This window comes from Mytilus californianus, unplaced genomic scaffold (genome assembly GCF_021869535.1).
Source record: "Mytilus californianus isolate M0D057914Y unplaced genomic scaffold, xbMytCali1.0.p SCAF_4, whole genome shotgun sequence".
In the NCBI taxonomy this organism is placed as follows: Eukaryota; Metazoa; Mollusca; class Bivalvia; order Mytilida; family Mytilidae; genus Mytilus; species Mytilus californianus.
Genome location: NW_026262690.1, coordinates 113,474,453 through 113,494,369, shown reverse-complemented (window position 1 = coordinate 113,494,369; position 19,917 = coordinate 113,474,453). Strand labels below are relative to the sequence as shown.

The 19,917-nt window shown below is 33.2% G+C and overlaps 2 protein-coding genes across 2 annotated transcripts in view; one reads left to right on the top strand and one right to left on the bottom strand.

Annotated features, from left to right (window-relative positions):
• The window catches only part of LOC127699100 (thyroid adenoma-associated protein homolog), a 202,207-nt gene that overhangs the window by 72,813 nt on the left and 109,477 nt on the right, over window positions 1–19,917 (bottom strand). The gene's annotated exons all lie outside the window — the stretch shown is intronic.
• LOC127699132 (uncharacterized) lies at window positions 10,492–11,905 on the top strand. Its single transcript, XM_052202874.1, has one exon. The coding sequence runs from the start codon at window positions 10,500–10,502 to the stop codon at window positions 11,880–11,882; it is 1,383 nt and encodes a 460-aa protein (XP_052058834.1). The 5' UTR covers window positions 10,492–10,499; the 3' UTR covers window positions 11,883–11,905.

The following is a 19,917-nucleotide window of genomic DNA, read 5'->3' as shown; positions in this document are numbered from 1 at the left end:
AAGAAGGGGGGGGGGGGGGGGGGGGGGTTACCCCAGGGGACTTCCCCTCAATTTCATTTGATTTGTTTTATTGTCCCATTCAAGAATATATATGGTTTAGGGGTGAGGATCTCAACCATTTACAAGTTATCAAAAAGAAAGGTGGTGGGGGTTACCCCCATGGACTTCCCCTATATTTCATTTGATTTGTTTTATTGTCCCATACAAGAATATATATGGTTTAGGGGTGGGGATCACGACCGTTTACAAGTTCTCAAACAGTAGGGGGGGGGGGGGGGTTTGACCCCAGGGGACTCCCCTTTTATTTAATTTGATTTGTTTTATTGTCCCGTACAAGAATATACATGGTTTAGGGGTGGGGATCTCGACCGTTTACAAGTTATCAAAAAGAAGGGGGGTGGGGGTTACCCCCATGGACTTCCCCTATATTTCATTTGATTTGTTTTATTGTCCCATACAAGAATATATATGGTTTAGGAGTGGGGATCTCAACCGTTTACAAGTTCTCAAACAGGAGGGGGTGGGGGTGACCCCAGGGGACTCACATTTAATTTAATTTGATTTGTTTTATTGTCCCATACAAGAATATATATGGTTTCAGGGTGGGGATCTTGACCATTTACAAGTTTTCAAAAAGAAGGGGGATGGGGGTTACCCCAGGGGACTTCCCCTCAATTTCATTTGTTTTGTTTTATTGTCCCATTCAAGAATATATATGGTTTCGGGGTGGGGATCTTGACGGTTTGCAAGTTTTCAAAAAGAAGAGGGGTGGGGGTTACCCCAGGGAACTTCCCCTCAATTTCATTTGATTTGTTTTATTGTCCCATTCAAGAATATATATTTCGTATGGGGGTGGGGATCTCGACCGTTTACAAGTTATCAAAAAGAAGGGGGGTGGGGGTTACCCCCATGGACTTCCCCTATAATTCATTTGATTAGTTTTATTGTCCCATACAAGAATATATATATGGTTTAGGGGTAGGGATCTCGGCTGTTTACAAGTTTTCAAACAGGAGGGGGTGGGGGTGACCCCAGGGGACTCGCCTTATATTTCATTTGATTTGTTTTATTGTCCCATACAAGAATATATATGGTTTAGGGGTGGGGATCTCGACCATTTACAAGTTCTCAAACAGGAGGGGGTGGGGGTGACCCCAGGGGACTCGCATTTTATATCATTTTATTTGTTTTATTGTCCCATACAAGGATATATATGGTTTCGGGTTGGGGATCTTGATCGTTTACAAGTTTTCAAAAAGAAGTGGGGTGGGGGTGACCCCCCTGGACTTCCCCTATATTTCATTTGATTTGTGTTATTTTCCCATACAAGAATATATACGGTTTAGGGGTGGGGATCTCGACCGTTTACAAGTTCTCAAACAGGAGGGGGTGGGGGTGACCCAAATTGAAAAATTGAACTAGACCTTCATTAAGTCCCAGGAAACAACATATTTGAATTTGAAAAAAAATTGTTAAAGCGTTTTCATGTTATTGTGGAGACACTGTTTGGCAGCCCCCCGTCCGCCTGCCCACCGTACATCCCCAATTTAATAACCGATATTTCCTTCGAAAATCTGGTTAAAAATTCAAATAAAAATAAACACATGATAACCAGTCAATTTTCAATATAAACAAAAAATGCAGAGTTTAAATCATTATGTCTTTTGTTCTTCAGAAATTGTAAGTTGACAGATATACTTTTTTTGCTTTTAAACTTCAAGGTTGCATATAAATACTTGAATTCTTCAGTCCAGACATTTCATGCATAAATGAATTTGAACGAATTCTATTGTTAGACTTCTCTGTACAAATAGACCACATATTACTTATTTGACATACTAGTATGTCTGATTAGGAGTTCTAAACATGTTTTACAAATAGTCAAAAATGGTATTATCAAAGTCAATTCAGAAAGCACAATTTTCTCTACCTTGTGAATTATGCGAAATTGAGACAAAAATTCAGTGGAAACGTATTGACTGTAATCTTTTAATGTGTGATAAATTTTAAAAACTAAGTTCATTCAAAGATCAAAAAGGCAAAAGACCATAAAATAATAACAATTAAGGGAGTAGGACTTCATGGAGATGATTCACAACAAAAGTTAGACTACAGTGACATTCCGTGTAAAGACCATTCAGGACAAGTCTGCTGTTTGTTCTTTAAAACTTGTAATCACTTAGTCTGTCCTACTGGGGTGACTAAAACCCATAAAAAGCATGAATTAGTAGATTTCAAGAAGCTTTTAAGGTGAAGATGGAACTACTAAAAATTAGGAAAGAAAAGCTAAAAAAACAGCAGGAAAATTGGATAAAGAATAAAGAAAGATTAAATGCACAAAAAGAAACAAACAAATTGAGCATTGATCAAACCCAAAAAGATATCTGTAAACAGAAACAAGTTTGGAAAGAAGCAGGTGATCAATATGCCACTGAGCTGTGTAGTGAATTTATAAACAATGGAGACTAAAAGAGGAAGCAATTAAAACTGAAAGTAGCAAGGTTAAACATTTTGAAGAACATCGTACTAACAAACTACAGCTAATAGAAGATATGAGTATTAGTATGGATGTGACAAAATTCTTTGAAGATACCAAATCACTTGAAGATGTGAAGGAGATGCCATACATTAATCTGAATCACAGTCAACTGCCAAGTTTTGTTCCAGGGAAGATCCTTCATTCTTATTTTGGATCATTTCAAGACAAAATTTATAAAGAAGCAAAATTAATTAGAATAAAAGCCACCAAAGAGTACACTACAGAATTAAATATAATTACAAATATATTGCAATGCTCTGAGAACACTTTCTGGATACACGATCCATTTGATCCAAACACTATACAGAAAATAGCATTAAAGTCTGACAGTACATTTAAAGTATTATCAGGAGTCAATAAGCACGCAATTCAAACAGCACTGACTAGAAATGGTGATCTCCTTATTACAGATCTTACTTCATATCTGAAGATTCTGGAAGGAAAGAGAAATGAACTGACAAATTCAATATATAATTTTAACCCATTCATTGTGGAACCAATCCATATTAATAGAGAAAACCAACTTATAGTAGGAGCCACAGAGAATTTACAAATAAACTTTTCAGTTCCTGGTTGGGGTGTTGTTATTTTGATGGATATGGATGGAAACCATGAAGCCAAGTATGAATTTGACAACAACAATGAACCTTTATTTACAAATCCAATATGTATAACTTCTACAAGCAATGGGAACATTTTCATTATAGACAGGTTTACAGAAGACCAAATACGAAGAATAGTTATACTGGGGAAAGGAACCGTCAGGAATATCTATACAGGCCATCCTGATATTAACTCGAAAAATCATCCATTTAAACCATGCAGTGCAGTGTCTACACCAAATGACAATCTTATTGTATCAGACGTGTTCAATAATACCCTACATTTTCTGGACCATTCAGGACACCTCCTGGCCTACTGTAACACAGTAGAATATGATATCCTACTTCCATTTTCAATGCTATGCAGCAAGCCAGGAAAACTTTTTATTGGAAGTTCAACACCAGAAATTGGCAATCACAAAGCTAAAATCTATGAAGTGGATATACCAAATTATTTGTTATCAAAATCATTGCCATTGTGTACCTTGTTATAACTAATTTCATCTGATACTTCATTTAACCTTAAAAAAAACCAAATTGTCATGCTGTTACAATTTATTGGATTTCAATCTCGATAATTTGAGGACTTTAAGCAAGCAACAATCAATCATTCAATAATCTGAATGCTTAAGTACTATTGCCAATAGGACCAATACAAAAGTTGCCAATTGACAATTCAGTACATGATGCTTATAATACTCTTATAGCAAGGGATTTGGAGGGAAACCATCAAGCCATTCATGAATTTTAAAAGACATCATTTGATTGAATATACATGTATCGGGAACTTTCTCATCTAAGATTTGCTTAATAGAGACCACAAAGTAAGAGTAGTTATAGTGGAGAAAGGAACCGTCAGTAAAATTGATACTGGGACATTGTTAATTACATTCACCTTTACTCAAAGCACTTCATACCTTCAGAAAATAATTGTTGGAACCATTAATTCAGAACTGCTGGTATAGTGGCTACACCCAGGGATAATGCTTTTCATTGTGACATGTTTAATAACACATTGCAAATCTTTGACAATTCTGACCATTCTCTATACAAGTGCAACACTGTGAAAGATAGTGAAAAGGCACTAATATGAACGGTTTTCATTACACTAGGCAAACCTTTCTTTGGATGCTACTTTAGAGATATTCAGTGAACGAGGGTATTAAATTTGACCATATGAACATACTGTGGTAAAATGATGCTTCAAATTTGATTTGTACATGCTAACTTTATTTATGTTGCTTTCAATTAATGGATTACTTCTGTTTTAACAAAACTATAAATAAAATGGGGAATTTTTATTGTGATTTTTTTAAAGTTTTATTGTGATCTCTATTTTAAACTTTATCTTTGCAACTCTGGTGACAATTTATCAAGGAATCTTTTGATAGTAATAATATATTCAAGATATATCTATAGTTTCTTAAATATCTAGAAATAATTTGAAGTTAAACCAAATCAACTTATTTACAGCTGAACATGTAACAAAGAATATGCACATTGCTTTGTTGCATTTTGATAATTTTAAACAAAAGTAATATTCAATCATAGCGTCATGTGTATAACCTACTATTATGGCATCATTTTCCTGTGAAAATTTTAGCATCATGTTTTATATGATCACTAGTCATGTGAAGTTTTTTCAAACTGTGGACGAAATTCAATAATAGTCAACTTATGGTGTACCTATTGTTTGATTAGTTACATAAATGCATGCTTTTCAAGTCTACTACACTTCACCCTGCGTTTCAATAATGTTCTTGATTACAACCTTTAGACTTTGTGTTCTTTTCATTGATTTCTTTGCATGATTTGAAGACAAAAATAATCCACTGACTATGAGGAAATACATACAGTGGTCAAATAATGTCAAGTTTTCATAAGTTAATCAGGAAGTTCTTTGAAAAATGTACCTTTTAATATCAAAAACATATATTATGAGATAATACAATTTTGGGTGTATTCATCAAATCAGTATCCTGGCATGTCTTACATTGATGCTTTGATGAACTTCAAATTACTGAAGGCACATATCAAGGTAGATTGTTAGTTCTAAAGGTTGGAAAATTTCAGCATAGAATATAATTGTCATACATCAATTTAACAACAAGTTACCCTACAACATGTAAATACCAAATGAAACATGTACCCTGTTCAGACATGTAAAGAAATTAATTACAACTAAAATAAAACTAATGAAAACTACAGCTGTCAGGATTTTGAGGTTTTTGGCTTTCAGCCATTCATTTTACATAATCATCGCCCTTGTGTTAGGTAGGCACATGGTTACTTATAGGTCAGCCTAATAGAATCATACCAAGATAAGTCAACTTATGTCTTACAGTTCAAAACTTATGCAAAGGACACAAAGGAAAAGTTTACGAACAAAGAGGTCATAGGTCAAAACAAAGGTCAGAGTGAGCTGACTCTGGTATATGACATACCCTCATATGCTGATACAACTGCATACCAAGTTAACCACACATAAAGTTTGGTTACCTTTATAAAAGTTATGAGCAGGAAAAAAATGGACAAGGATTTAATCAAAAAGTGGTCAAATGTAAAAGTAAAGGCCAGACAGACCCGTATTAAGATGAAGAACATGAAGAACAAATAATTTCAAAAACAACATTTTATATAAACACAGTGATCTTTTCAGCAAAACAAAGTAATTACCTTGCCACGAGATCAAGGTCAAGTGCTCATTTATTCAAACATGTGCATTCATTGTTCGAAATGTGCCTATTAATATGCTATGTAGTATTGATATGCTATGTAGTATTGTTTAATTGCTGCATCATATTTACTATCTGTATACTAGTTGTATGGGCCGTTGCCAATTATTGCAATTGAGTTTGTGCCAATAAAATATTTGTAATTTGTAATTTATTACAACAATTATATACACATCTGATTCTTATAGTCACATTATTCATCAAAACAAATCACAATCAGTGTAATTTTGTCAAATAAGACTAACGAAACTTTAAAGCATCTAGAGTCACTATAAAAATCACTGAATAAATCAACTGTTGACATACTGTGGAAAAGAGAAATGTCAATGCTAAAACAACTAAAGACCAAGTACTATCAAGTGGTGCGATTTAAACTGACGTAAACACACAATTTAACATGTAAACTACGCAAAAGTTTCAAAGTCAATGTACCATGAAGTGAGCATTTAGCCATAAAATTTGAGACCTGCGAATGCTAATACAACTACATACCAAATATCTTAACCTACTATTAGTGGTTGATATCAAACTGACCTAAACACAAACTTTAACATGAAAACTATGAAAATCATTCAAAACGTTTCAATGCCAATAGACTGGATGACTGAGGGAAACGGACGAACAAATTTCCATGGACATGAGTTGTATCAAGGTTAATACAACTGTATATCAATTACCAATAAAATTACTGTTAGTGGTTCCCCTTAAACTGAACTAATCACAAATTTTTAACAAATTGTTGATACCCAGGCTGCCGCCAGAAACTGTATCAACGACCTTATCAAGCTGAGACAAAAAAACAAATATATAAATAATCATTCAAAGGAATTTGATTTGACTGACATTGTGAGAAGTTTAGCTAGCTATAAAACCAGGTTTTATCCACCATTTTCTACATAAGAAAATGCCTGTACCAAGTCAGGAATATGACAGTTGTTATTCAGTCGTTTGATGTGTTTGAGCTTTTGATTTTGCCATTTGATTAGGGACTTTCCGTTTTGAATTTTCTTCTGATTTCATTATTTGTGTGATTTTACTTTTCACTGAACTATAAAAGTAAGGTTATATTATGGTCAACAAAAATTACAGTTTGAATTCATCGCTACAGATCAGGTAAAAAAGTTTAGCTCATAGCTAGTAGGAGGGGTTGTTAGTATGAAGCAGTTGTAATGGAATAAAAAAATTATACTAACAATTCTACCTGATTTGAATTCCAGATCAGCTATTGAAATTATAAAGATGTGACCATATGACTTTGGTAACATATCTAAGCGGTATTATGAAAGGGCAAAGCCTGTAGGATAACCATAGTAAGAATATAGAAATTGAGATAGAAAAACAAATAGTTAGGGAATAACATGAATTCCAAACAGAGCAAGACTGGGTGTTAATAGGGTAAGCTTTTCCTGCATTCAATGTTTAGCAAATTCAAGCTCAGTCAAAATGTCAAATGAGGGAGTAGGGCACAGATCAGACGATTTACATGGTATCTAAAGATCTGTGAGGTGAAAACATGTCTCTTGTGACTTGAGAAACAGATTCCTGTCAGTCATATCAGTCAATCAATTTCTGATTTAAATTGAAGCTGGAATAATAATGAAGTGCAGAAAACAAAGCAAAGAACATGTGTAGTGGGACTAACTACTTCTAATCAATCAATCCACAACTCACGAACAGCAAAAGTGATGGCATATTAGAGAGCCTCAGATACTTCTGATGGGGAAAGAAGATGTATTCAATCTTTTGTCAATGTACTGTAAATACACCTCAGTTAAAATATCACATAAAGGAGTAGGGTACAGATCAGAGGACTTGGCTGGTATCTAAAGATCTTTCAGTGTGAAAAAAATGTCTCTTGCAAATTGAGAAACAGATATCAGTCAGTTGTATCAGTCAATCAATTTGTGATGTAAATTTAAGCTTAAATAATCGTATATACCTAAAACAAGAGTGCACATGCTGAAATGCCTCGCCTTCTTTACTAATCATTTATATTATGTTGATAGTCCTAAAAATAAAGCTTTACTTCAAAAATCACATAAATTGACATGATCCAAGAAAATGAGGTCAAGGTCATATAAACCAAACAATAAATACATGTACACCTTACAATCATTCAATACACTAAATACAGTTGACCTATTGCTTATAGTTTCTAAGAAACAGAGCTAACCAAGATAACTTAACATGGACCAATGGAGCATGAAAATGAAGTCAAGGTCAGATAAACCATGCCACGCAGATATGTACAGCTTACAATTCTTCCATACAACAAATATAGTTGACCTATTGCTTATAGTTTAAGAAAAACAGACCAAAACCCAAAAACTAAAAACACTGAGCAATGAACCGTGAAAATGAGGTCAAGGTCTAATAAAACCAGCAAGACTGACATGAACATCATAAAATATTTCCATATACCAAATGTAGTTTGACCTAGTGCATATAGTATAAGAAAAAAAGACAAAAACTCAAAAACTTAACTTTGACTACTGAACCATAAAAATGAGGTCAAGGTCAGATGTAACCTGCCATCTAGACATGTACACCTTACAATCATTCCATACACCACATATAGTAGACCTATTGCATAAAGTATAAAAAACAGACCAAAACACAAAAACTTAACTATAACCACTGAACCATGAAAATGAGGTCAAGGTCAGATGACACCTGCCAGTTGGACATGTACACCTTACAATCCTTCCATACACCGAATATACTAGACCTATTGCTTATAGTATCTGAGATATGGACTTGACCACCAAAACTTAACCTTGTTCACTGATCCATTAAGTGAGGTCGAGGTTAAGTGAAAACTGTCTGACGGACATAAGGACCTTGAAGGGTACGCACATACCAAATATAGTTATTCTATTACTCATTATAAGACAAAAATTAACATTACAAAAAATCTTGACTTTTTTTTCAAGAAGTCACTGAACCATGAAAATGAATTCAAGGACAATGGACATGTGAAAGACGGAAACTTCATAACATGAGGCATCTATATACATCTATATAAGTATAAAGCAACCAGGTCTTCCACCTTCAAAAATATAAAGCTTAAAAGAAGTTAGCTAATGCCAACGCCTTAGCTGCCGTAGCCGCCACCCAATCACTATTCCTATGTTGAGCTTTCTGCGACAAAAGTCACAGGCTCGACAAAAAACTACCTCTGAACATGTGTAGTGCCGTAAGGCGACCTATAGTTGCAAACCTCTTCATACTCCACTGGATAGTTGTCCAACTGGCAATCATAACAAATCTCATTATTTTATATGAAGTGGAATTTTACTTAAAGTACTTTGTAATTACAAGATATCACAGCTCATTTCATGCATTATCAAAGGATATAAAAGGAAATTGTGGGAATCACATCAAAGAAAAAGTACAAAAACCAACCAACCAAAAAATCAAACGTGTTGTATATCTAATTTTTTTTAACTTATTAGTTAAGCTCAAAACCAAATATTATTGTTTAATCCTGAAGTATCTAAAAGGTTGAAGACCAAAACATCCAAAATAATTCATATTACAGCCGATTTCATTGAGTGTGTAGGAAAAGGCAATACCTTTGGTTAGCTTGCTTGCTAGCTGAACCGTGAAGTTATCATTAGGTTAGGTAAACTACCATCCTTTATGAGTTGACTAGTTCCACAGATAACCAATTCTATTTGTCTGTCAGACTAAACTACTCATAAAGGAGGGTAGTTTACCTAACCTAATAATGACTTCACGGTTCAGCTAGCAAGCAAGCTAACCAAAGATATTACCTTTTCCTACACTCAATGAAATCGGCTGTAAGAGAAATCCTACCTGCTAGGTACACTAACAGACAGACAGAATGATTCCTATACACTAAAAATCTTATTTGCACATGGTATAAATAACAATGGGATGATCTGAAAATGCAAAAAAAAAATGGCAGTCTTTGAGACAGAACACAAGATTTAAATACTAAGAGGAAACAAATTAACTATTAAGTCATTTGGTCATTTGGTTGTCATGAAGTACAAAATCTAATAATGTCTTTACAAATATAAAATTAGAAAACACTAATGACAAGAAATTCGAATAAAAATAAACACACCAAAACAAATCCCTTTTTGAAATCAATAAATGTAGTGTTTAAATTATACGCTTTGTTCTTAAGGAATTGTAAATTGATCAATGAATTCATTTTACCTTTAAATATAGAGGTAGTTTATAAAGTCTTGATTTTAAATGAATTCTATTGATAGACTTCTCTGTACAAATAGATTGTATAAAGGTCTACCTGTGTTTTACATACAATAAAAGAATATGGCGTTATCAAAGTCAATTCAGAAAGCACAAATTCCTCTACCTTGTGAATTATGTGAAATTGAGACGAAAATTCAGTGGAAATGTACAGACTGTAATCTGTTGATGTGTGATAAATGTAAAAACAAAGTTCATTCCAAGTTTAAAAAGGCAAAAGAACATACAATTAAGGAAGAAGGACTTCAAGGAGATGATTCAGGTCAAATATTGGACTTCAGTGACATTCAGTGTAAAGACCATTCAGGACAAGTCTGCTGTTTGTTCTGTAAAACTTGTGATCTCCTAGTTTGTCCTACTGGAGTGACTTAAACCCATAAAATGCATGAATTAGTAGAGATCGAAAAAGCTTTTAGGATGAGGATGGAAGTACTGAAAAATAGGAAAGAAAAGCTTGAAAAACAGCATGAAGATTGGATAAAGAAAAATGATATATTAAAAACACTTAAAGAAAATAACAACTTGAGCATGGATCAAACCCAAAAAGATATCCTTAGGCGGAAACAAATTTGGAAAGAAGTAGGTGATGAGTATGCTATTGAACTGGGTAGTGAAATTAATAAACTATGTAGACTGAAAGAGGAAGCCATTGAAACTGAAAGTAGCAAGGTAAAACATTTTGAACAACATCTAACAAACAAACTACAGCTGATAGAAGATATAAGAATTAGTATGGATATGACAAAATTCTTTGAAGATACGAAAGCACTTGAGGATGTAAAGGAGATGCCAAACGTTAATCTGAATCACAGTCAACTTACAAATTTTGTTCCAGGTCATATCCATCAGTCTTTATTTGGACCAATTCAATATGAGATTCAAAAAGACAAAATAATTAGAATAGAAGCCATCAAAGAGTACACTACAGAATTAGGTCTAGTTACTCAAATATTACGTTGTTCTGAGAATACTTTCTGGATACATGAATCTAATCCAGATACAATACAGAAAGTATCATTACAACATGACAGTACGATTAAAGTACTATCACGAATCAATAAGTATGCACTTCGAACAGCACTGACAAAAAATGGTGATTTCCTTATTTCTGAACGAACTTCAAATCTGAAGATTTTAAAACGAAATGAAAACGAATTGAGAAATTCAATATATAATTTTACACCGTATATTACAACAGCAATCCATATTAATGACGAAAACAAACTGATAGTAGGAGCTGTAAAGAAGTTATATATAGACTACTCAGAACCAGGTGGAGGTGTTGTTATGGTGGTGAATATGGATGGAAACTATGAAGCCAAGTACAAACTTGAAAATAACAATGAACATTTGTTTACAGATCCAAAACATATAACTTCAACAAACAATGGGAACATTTTCATAATAGACAGGATTACAGAGGACTGGAGAGGAAGAGTAGTTATCCTACAGAAAGGAAGTGCTAGTAACATTTATACAGGGCATACTGATATTAACTCTAAGAATCATCCATTTAAACCATGCAATGCAGTGGCTACACCAAATGACAATGTTATTGTATCAGACGTGTTCAATAATACCCTACATTTTCTGGACAATTCGGGACACCTCCTAGCCTACTGTAATACAGTAGAAGATGAAATCCTACTTCCATATTCAATGCTTTGCAGCAAACCAGGAAAACTTTTGATTGGAAGTTCAACACCGGAAATTGGGAATCACAAAGCTAGCATTTATGAAGTAGAAATACGAAATAATTTGTAATTTAAATAACTGTGGTTTGAAGCATTTTTAAATGTAACTCTATCTTACACTTTATTTAACCTGACAATGATTATATCATAATTAATCAAATATTTAATTGGATTTCACTAATATAATATGAGTCAAACAAAAGCTGCCAATAAACTACTAACTGATTGGTACATTGCTAAAGTAGGGGATAAGGAGGAAACCTTCAATCAATGCATAAATTTGAAAAGAAAATAGATATAGGAAGATGAGGTATGAGTGCCAATGAGACAACTCTCCATCCAAGTAACAATTTATAAAAGTGAACCATTATAGGTCAAGGTACGGCCTTCAACAAGGAGCATTGGCTCACACTGAACAGCAAGCTATAAAGGGCCCCAAAAATTACTTGTGTAAAACCATTCAAACGGGAAAACCAACAGTCTAATCTATATAAAAACGAGAAACGAGAAACATGTATGAACTACATGTACATAAACAGACGACAACTACTGTACATCAGATTCCTCCTTTATTTTGAGTTTAACCACTGCAGAATATAACAGAAACCTTTCGCTGAAAGATTTAATTAAGACTTATGAGGAAGATGCTAGAGAGAGGAACTGCAGGTACCATAGCATTAACATTGGCACTCTGTCAGTATCTTAAACCTGTACACATGTACAAAGCAGAGCATCTGAAATATCATTTCTAGGAACAAATCATTTTAAACTGTTGGTATAGTGGCTACATCATGGCATAATGCTTTTGAATATCACATGTTGATCATTTTGTACAATTCTGACCATCTCATATCATATTGTATCATCATGGCTTTTGTCAAAGAAGGCAAATTCTCATTGAAAGCTCTGTACCATTAATTAGTACAAACTAAAAGGCAAAGAAATATTAAAAAAACATTAATTTCTAAAACTTATTCTACATATTTTTATATTTACACCTATGCGTAGGAATTATTTTGTTTTGAATATGTACTACTTTCCAGTACATTCTTTTTTGACCAGGCCCCGTTTTGGTGGTGTTAAATTTTACATCTTCATTGATCTTACTTAGTCTTGCCTTATCCAAATTATTTTTGCAAAGAATTCTGCTCAAGCTGGTGCTACGAGCTGTTTTAATCTTGCAGTTAGGTGAGTCTTTTTTCGCTCTGAGTTGAAGGCCTCATCACTGTGACTTTGAGATGAAGAACAGCAATAAAAGCACTGTTCCTTTGCTTTTTGTTGCGCATGTACTGATTTTGTGTCATGGATAGATACCCCTTATCCTTTGTTTTTCTATTATATATATATATAACTGAGTATGATTGTACTATGAATAACTTGAATTATAATTGAGAACTAATTATAAAACAAGGTTGATTACAATCAATGGATGACTTTTGTGTTCACAAAATTATAATAACAAGAGGCTCATAAGAGCCTGATATCGCTCACCTGTAATTTCAGTTTCAGGCATTTGACTTATTTATAGATCTTACTTTGCTGAACAATGTTGTCATTTACACTTTCCTCTTTCTATAATAATATTAAAGATAATACATAACCCAAAACTGTAAAATTTCCTAAAAATTAACTATTTATGGTCAGTAACCCAACAATAAGTTGTCCTATTGGTTTGAAGATTACTTGGTAGATCTAAACCTGTTTAACACTTTCACCTATGTCAGTTTTGCTCTTACTGCTTTAGTTTTTGAGATAAAAGCCAAAAACTTTATTTGACCCCTATGTTCTATTTTTAGAAACATTTTTGCCATTTACACTTTCTCTCTATATCTATTATAATATTAAAGATAATAACCAAAAACAGTAAAATTTCATAAAAATAAACTATTTCGGAAAGTAATCCTACAAGGGTGGTCCAATTGGTCTGAAAATTTCATAGCAGATAGATCGTGACTTATTCATCACTTTAACTCCAATACTGTCACTTTTGCTCTAACTGCTATAGTTTTTGAGATAAAAGCCAAAAACTGTATTTGACCCCTATGTTCTGGTTTAGAAGTATTAGGCCCAGTAGTTTCAGAGAATATTTTTAAAAGTTAGCAAACATGATGAACAAATTGTGTAAAATTGTCTTTAAAGGGCAATAACTCCTATCAAGGGTCAATTGACAATTTTGGTCATATTAACTTTTTTGTAGATCTTACTTTGCTGAACATTTTTGCTGTTTACAGTTTATCTTTATCTTCAATAATATTCAAGATAATAACCAAAAAATGCAAAATTTCCTTAAAATTACAAATTAAGTGACAGAAACCCAACAATGGGTTGTTTTCGGTTTGTCTAAAAATTTCAGGGCTGATAGATCTTGACCTATTGAACATTTTTACCCTGTCAGATTTGCTCTAAATGCTTTAAATTTTGAGATATAAGCCAAAAACTGCATTTGACCCCTATGATCTACTTTTAGCCATGGCGGCAATGTCGTTGATGGCTCAAAACTTCGGATACAATTTATAAACTAGATACACTAAGGAACATTCAGTTAAAGTTTGAAGAGGAGAAGAGTCTTGAAAAAGTTTAGGACGACCGACAGACGACGACGGACGCCAAGTGATGGCATAAGCTCACCTGGCCTGAAGGCCAGGTGAGCTAAAAATGGGATTGTTTTTCAATGTGATTTTTATAAATTTTATCGTCAGTATCATTTTAAACTTTATACTAGCAACTCATGTGATGATTTATGATGAAAATTAATTACGGAAAGTTCTTATCGAATGGCAAAATCGAAAGATCAAACACATCAAATGATTGGAAAACAACTGTCTTATTCCTGACTTGGTACAGGCATTTCCTTATGTAGAAAATGGTGGATTAAACCTGGTTTTATAGCTACATGTAGCTAAACCTCTCACTTGTATGACAGTCACATAGAATTCCATCATACTGACAACAATGTGTGAGCAAAACAAACAGACATAAATGAAGGTAATAAGTTTATTAAAACGTTTAAACCCACTGCATTTGTTTGCACCTGTCCTAAGTCAGAAACCTGATGTTCAGTGGTTGTCGTTTGTTGATGTGGTTCAATAGAGTTTCTCGTTTCTCATTTTTTATATAGATTAGACCGTTGGTTTTCCTGTTTGAATGGTTTTAACCTAGTCATTTTTGGGGCCCTTTATAGCTTGCTGTTCGATGTGAGCCAAGGCTCCGTGTTGAAGGCGGTACTTTGACCTATAATGGTTTACTTTTACAAATGGTGACTTGGATGGAGAGTTGTCTCATTGGCACTCATACCACATCGTCTTATATCTATATAATAGGTCAAAATGTCAAAAATATGGGTACAGTTGTCAACATTGTGTTATAATCTTAATCACTATAAAAACAAATAACAGTTTCAACAAAGAAAAACAAAATGGCATAAAGGCAATCAATAGACGAAGTACATAAGCAAAAGTGAATGACAAGAATACAAAAATTACCATAGCACAATAACACAATGGCAGGATGTATAAATACCAAGCCACCCCAAAAGTATATTACCAAAGATGGACTCAACAGTAAAGGTTATAAATATTCAAAGACAAATAAAAAGAACAATTTACATTGTAACACTTAATTAAGGTGGCTCACCCCAATAAGGACCCCCGGTAGAATTTTTCACATATTTTGTAGATTTTTTTATGCTGAATCCAAAAATGCAAAGAAAAAAGGGGGTCGCCAGGCTTGTTTTCCCCTCAAATGGAAGCAAAATGTGCGATTTTGACCCTATTTCAAACTTTTCCACCCTTTCAACAATAACGACTTCATCAAATTCAAAGACTTTTAGAACCATGTCAGTATGATAATTATGTGAAAAAACAATTGAATTTGAAATGTAAACATCCCCTTGGTTGTTTTAGATTTAAAAAATTCTTTTATTTTCAGATTTATGTCTAAATTTTGCATTTTCTAATTTCAGTTTAAGGCTAAAAATATTGGTTAAATCGATTTTTCGTAAAATTTCCGCTGTTGATTTTTTTTAAAAACGGATATGTCAAAGCTATGATCTTTTTGAGCATTTTAAGGTAAAATAAAATGGGGGTCACCAGGCTTTAAAAAAAGTTACGAGCTTTTGTTTAACCCCTCTACCCCATGAAAGCCGTAAGGTGACATGAGGGTAGTAATGCCCTTTACCGTCAGGCGTCAAACGGTCATTTTCGGCTACTGTTAGCGTCAAATTGGTTAAAATTTTACCGTGATTCGTCAAAATATCCTTATCGTGATTCATCAGAGGTCTCAAATAATTATCGTTACTGTTATTTTTGGAAAAAATCTAATGTGATTCGTCAAAATCAGTCTATTTTTTTACCGTCGTACATGTCAATATTTATATTTTCTTTTTTTAATGTTATGCTTTAATATATCATGTATAATTCTGTCCTTTTTTTGTGAAAAATGAACAAACCACTCAGTAGTTCTGACCGTACGTATTTCCTGTTTTGTAGAACGTTTTGCATGTGGTTTGTTGACATCGGGAAAGGGTGCTTTCATACACGCCCGCGTTCCAATGTCGTCAAAACTATTTTTGAGAAAACCCCTCAAAGCGACCATTTCCAAGGCGCTCGTTGTTAGAAACATGCCTTAAAATATGCGCACTGTTAAAGGGCCGAGCCACCTTAAGATGACAAATAACGTCTGTACCAAGAATCTATACTTCAAGACAATCATGTATTATTTGTGAAGTTGATACGCAATATTTATCAACAAAGTCTTGGTATCTTACGATGAACTTTTTTAGAAAACGGATAAGATGTTCTTTGACATAACCCTAGTTCATCAACTTTTTGCTCTGTATTAATTTGACATCTTTTTTAATAATCACAGAGTCATGTGTCGTGATTGATTGTTGTTTGCTTAATGTCCAGTGGCGAATGTTTCATGCATGGTCAGAACGAGAACAAATTAACAATCCATATAAAAGGTAGGTGCTGCAAGCTAGGGGTTGACTTGGATGATTGGTTATAGTGACATAAATTTTGACTTGAAAATTTGCTACAGAACCCTCATTCCACCCAGGTGTGTCTGTGTATTTATACATTCCCATAGATAAACAGATGTTAAACTTATTAAGGGGTTTACTTTCTGAAAGGGAAAAGTCCAGGTGACCAATTTATATACCCTAGTCAACCCTTTGGGTATATAAAAATAACAAGAGGCTCTCAAGAGCCTGAATCGCTCACCTGTATTTCAGAGGAGAAGATTTTTAAATGTAAGCAAACTTGATGAACAAATTGTGTAAAATTGTCTTTGAAGGGCAATAACTCCTTAAGGGGTCAATTGACAATTTTGGTCATATTAACTTTTTTGTAGATCTTACTTTGCTGAAAATTATTGCTGCTTACAGTTTACATCTATCTATAATAATATTCAAAATAATAACAAAAAACTGCAAAATTTTGTTAAAACTACCAATTCTGTGGCAGCAACCCAACAATGGGTTGTTCGATTCGTCTGAAAATTTCAGGGCCGATAGATCTTGACCAATTAAACAATTTTACCCCATGTCACATTTGCTCTAAAAGATTTAGTTTTTGAGATATAAGCCAAAAACTGCATTTGACCCTTATGTTCTATTTTTAGCCATGGCGGCCATGTTTGTCGATGGATACAAACTTCGGATACAATTTATAAACAAGATACCCTTTTTTTAAAGAGGGTAAACTCAGTTAGTTACAATAAATTAATCTTCCCTGAGGCCCTCACATACAAATTACAATACAATCAAAAACAGATATTTACACATAGTTGATTTACAGTCAAGTAGTTCAATGTAATATTGTTAACATGATAAGATATAAAGCTGTTCAAGATGTACATGTAGTCAAAAATGAAATAAAAATAAAAAATAACAAAAAATATACAAATACATTGTAGAAAACATAATCTTGTCAGGACTGTGTTAAGTACTTCTTGAAATGCATTAGTATTAAAAAAAACAACATACTATAGATTCTTTATCTACGTATTCTTTAAGAACTTAAATAGTTCTTGTTAAACTTTTTTTTTTTTTTTTTATCTCATTGTTTGTATTGTTATATGAAAAATTATTGATGTTGTAATGTTTATGCCCTTTGGGGCCCATAATTGGAAATAAAATATCTTATCTTATCTTATCTTATCTTATCTTATCTTGATACTTTGTTTAAAAGTATAAGTGTTTTGAGCTTTATGCATTTTGTGTGGTAGTCCATTCCATAACACTGATCCAGAATAAACAAAAGATTTCTTAAATAGCTCAGCTTTTGGCTTAGGAACTATCAGATTACCTTGAGTGACACCTCTCAAGGAGTAAGGATTATTATCTGATTTCAGTTTAAACTTTTGAACTAGGTACATTGGTGCCTCCATACGCATACATTTATATAGAAGTAAATATTTGTGGTATTTGATTCTATTGTCAACTGTCATCCATCCAAGTTTTTTAAATAAGGGGGCTGAGGGGGATAAAGGATCTGCATCTAGATTTAATCTTGCTGCCCTTTTTTGGAGTTTTAAAATTCTTGTTATCCCTTCATTTTTACATTCACCCCAAATAATACAGCAGTAGTCAATTAGGGGCAGAATATACCTATTGTAATATGTTTTCCGTGCATTTATATCTAAAAATTTCTTTATTTTAGAAAGAAGGTATATTCTGGATGATATATTAGCACAAACTTGGTCAATTTGATTTCTCCAGTTAAGTGTGCTGTCAATTTTAACACCTAATAATTTTTCACATGAAGAATTCTGTAATACTTTTGAATTTATTATCAAGTTTGGTTGATAAGTCTAAATTGATAGTTTCTGCTTTGTTCCACTAACCAAACATTTTGTTTTATTTGCATTAATGAACATGTTATTCATTTTGCACCACTCTTCAACCCTGTATAAATCTTCTTGAACATCATCATGTATATTTTCTATGTTTTTCCCAGATTTATGAAGAGTGGTGTCATCAGCATATAGGTCTGTTTCACAATTTTCAATGCATAAGGGAAGGTCGTTTATAAATAGCACAAACAATAGAGGACCAAGTATAGAACCTTGGGGGACACCAAATTTTACATGTTGTTGTTCAGAATAAACATTACAAATGTTTACCTGCTGTTTTCTGTTATTCAGGTATGACTTGAAAAAACTAACAGTAGCCTCCCTAAATCCATAAATTTCAAGCTTTAAACAAAGAATGTCATGATCTACCAAATCAAAAGCTTTTTTAAAATCTAATAAAATTGCTAGGTTTAAATTACCATCATTCATTTCTTGCAACCATTTGTCAACGATATTAATAAGTGCAGTTTAATTGTTCAATTGGTCAAGATCTATCAACTCTGAAATTTTCAGACGAATCGAACAACCCATTGTTGGGTTGCTGCCACCGAATTGGTAGTTTTAACAAAATTTTGCAGTTTTTTGTTATTATTTTGAATATTATTATAGATATATATAAACCTAGCAATTTTATTAGATTTTAAAAAAGCTTTTGATTTGGTAGATCATGACATTCTTTGTTTAAAGCTTGAAATTTATGGATTTAGTGAGGCTACTGTTAGTTTTTTCAAGTCATACCTGAATTACAGAAAACAGCAGGTAAACATTTGTAATGTTTATTCTGAACAACAACATGTAAAATTTGGTGTCCCCCAAGGTTCTATAATTGGCCCAGTAGTTTCAGAGGAGAAGATTTTTAAATGTTAGCAAACTTGATGAACAAATTGTGTAAAATTGTCTTTAAAGGGCAATAACTTCTTAAGGGGTCAATTGACAATTATGGTCATATTAACTTTTTTGTAGTTCTTTTCTTGCTAAACATTATTGCTGCTTACAGTTTATATATATCTATAATAATATTCAAAATAATAACAAAAAACTGCAAAATTTTGTTAAAACTACCAATTCGGTGGCAGCAACCCAACAATGGGTTGTTTGATTTGTCTGAAAATGATAGAGTTTATAGATCTTGACCAATTGAACAATTTTACCCCATGTCAGATTTGCTCTAAAAGCTTTAGTTTTTGAGATATAAGTCAAAAACTGCATTTGACCCCTATGTTCTATTTTTAGCCATGGCGGCCATGTTT

Coding starts and splice junctions, on each gene's coding strand:
- LOC127699132 (XM_052202874.1), top strand. CDS start 10,500: ATGCATGAATTAGTAGAGATCGAAAAAGCTTTTAGGATGAGGATGGAA.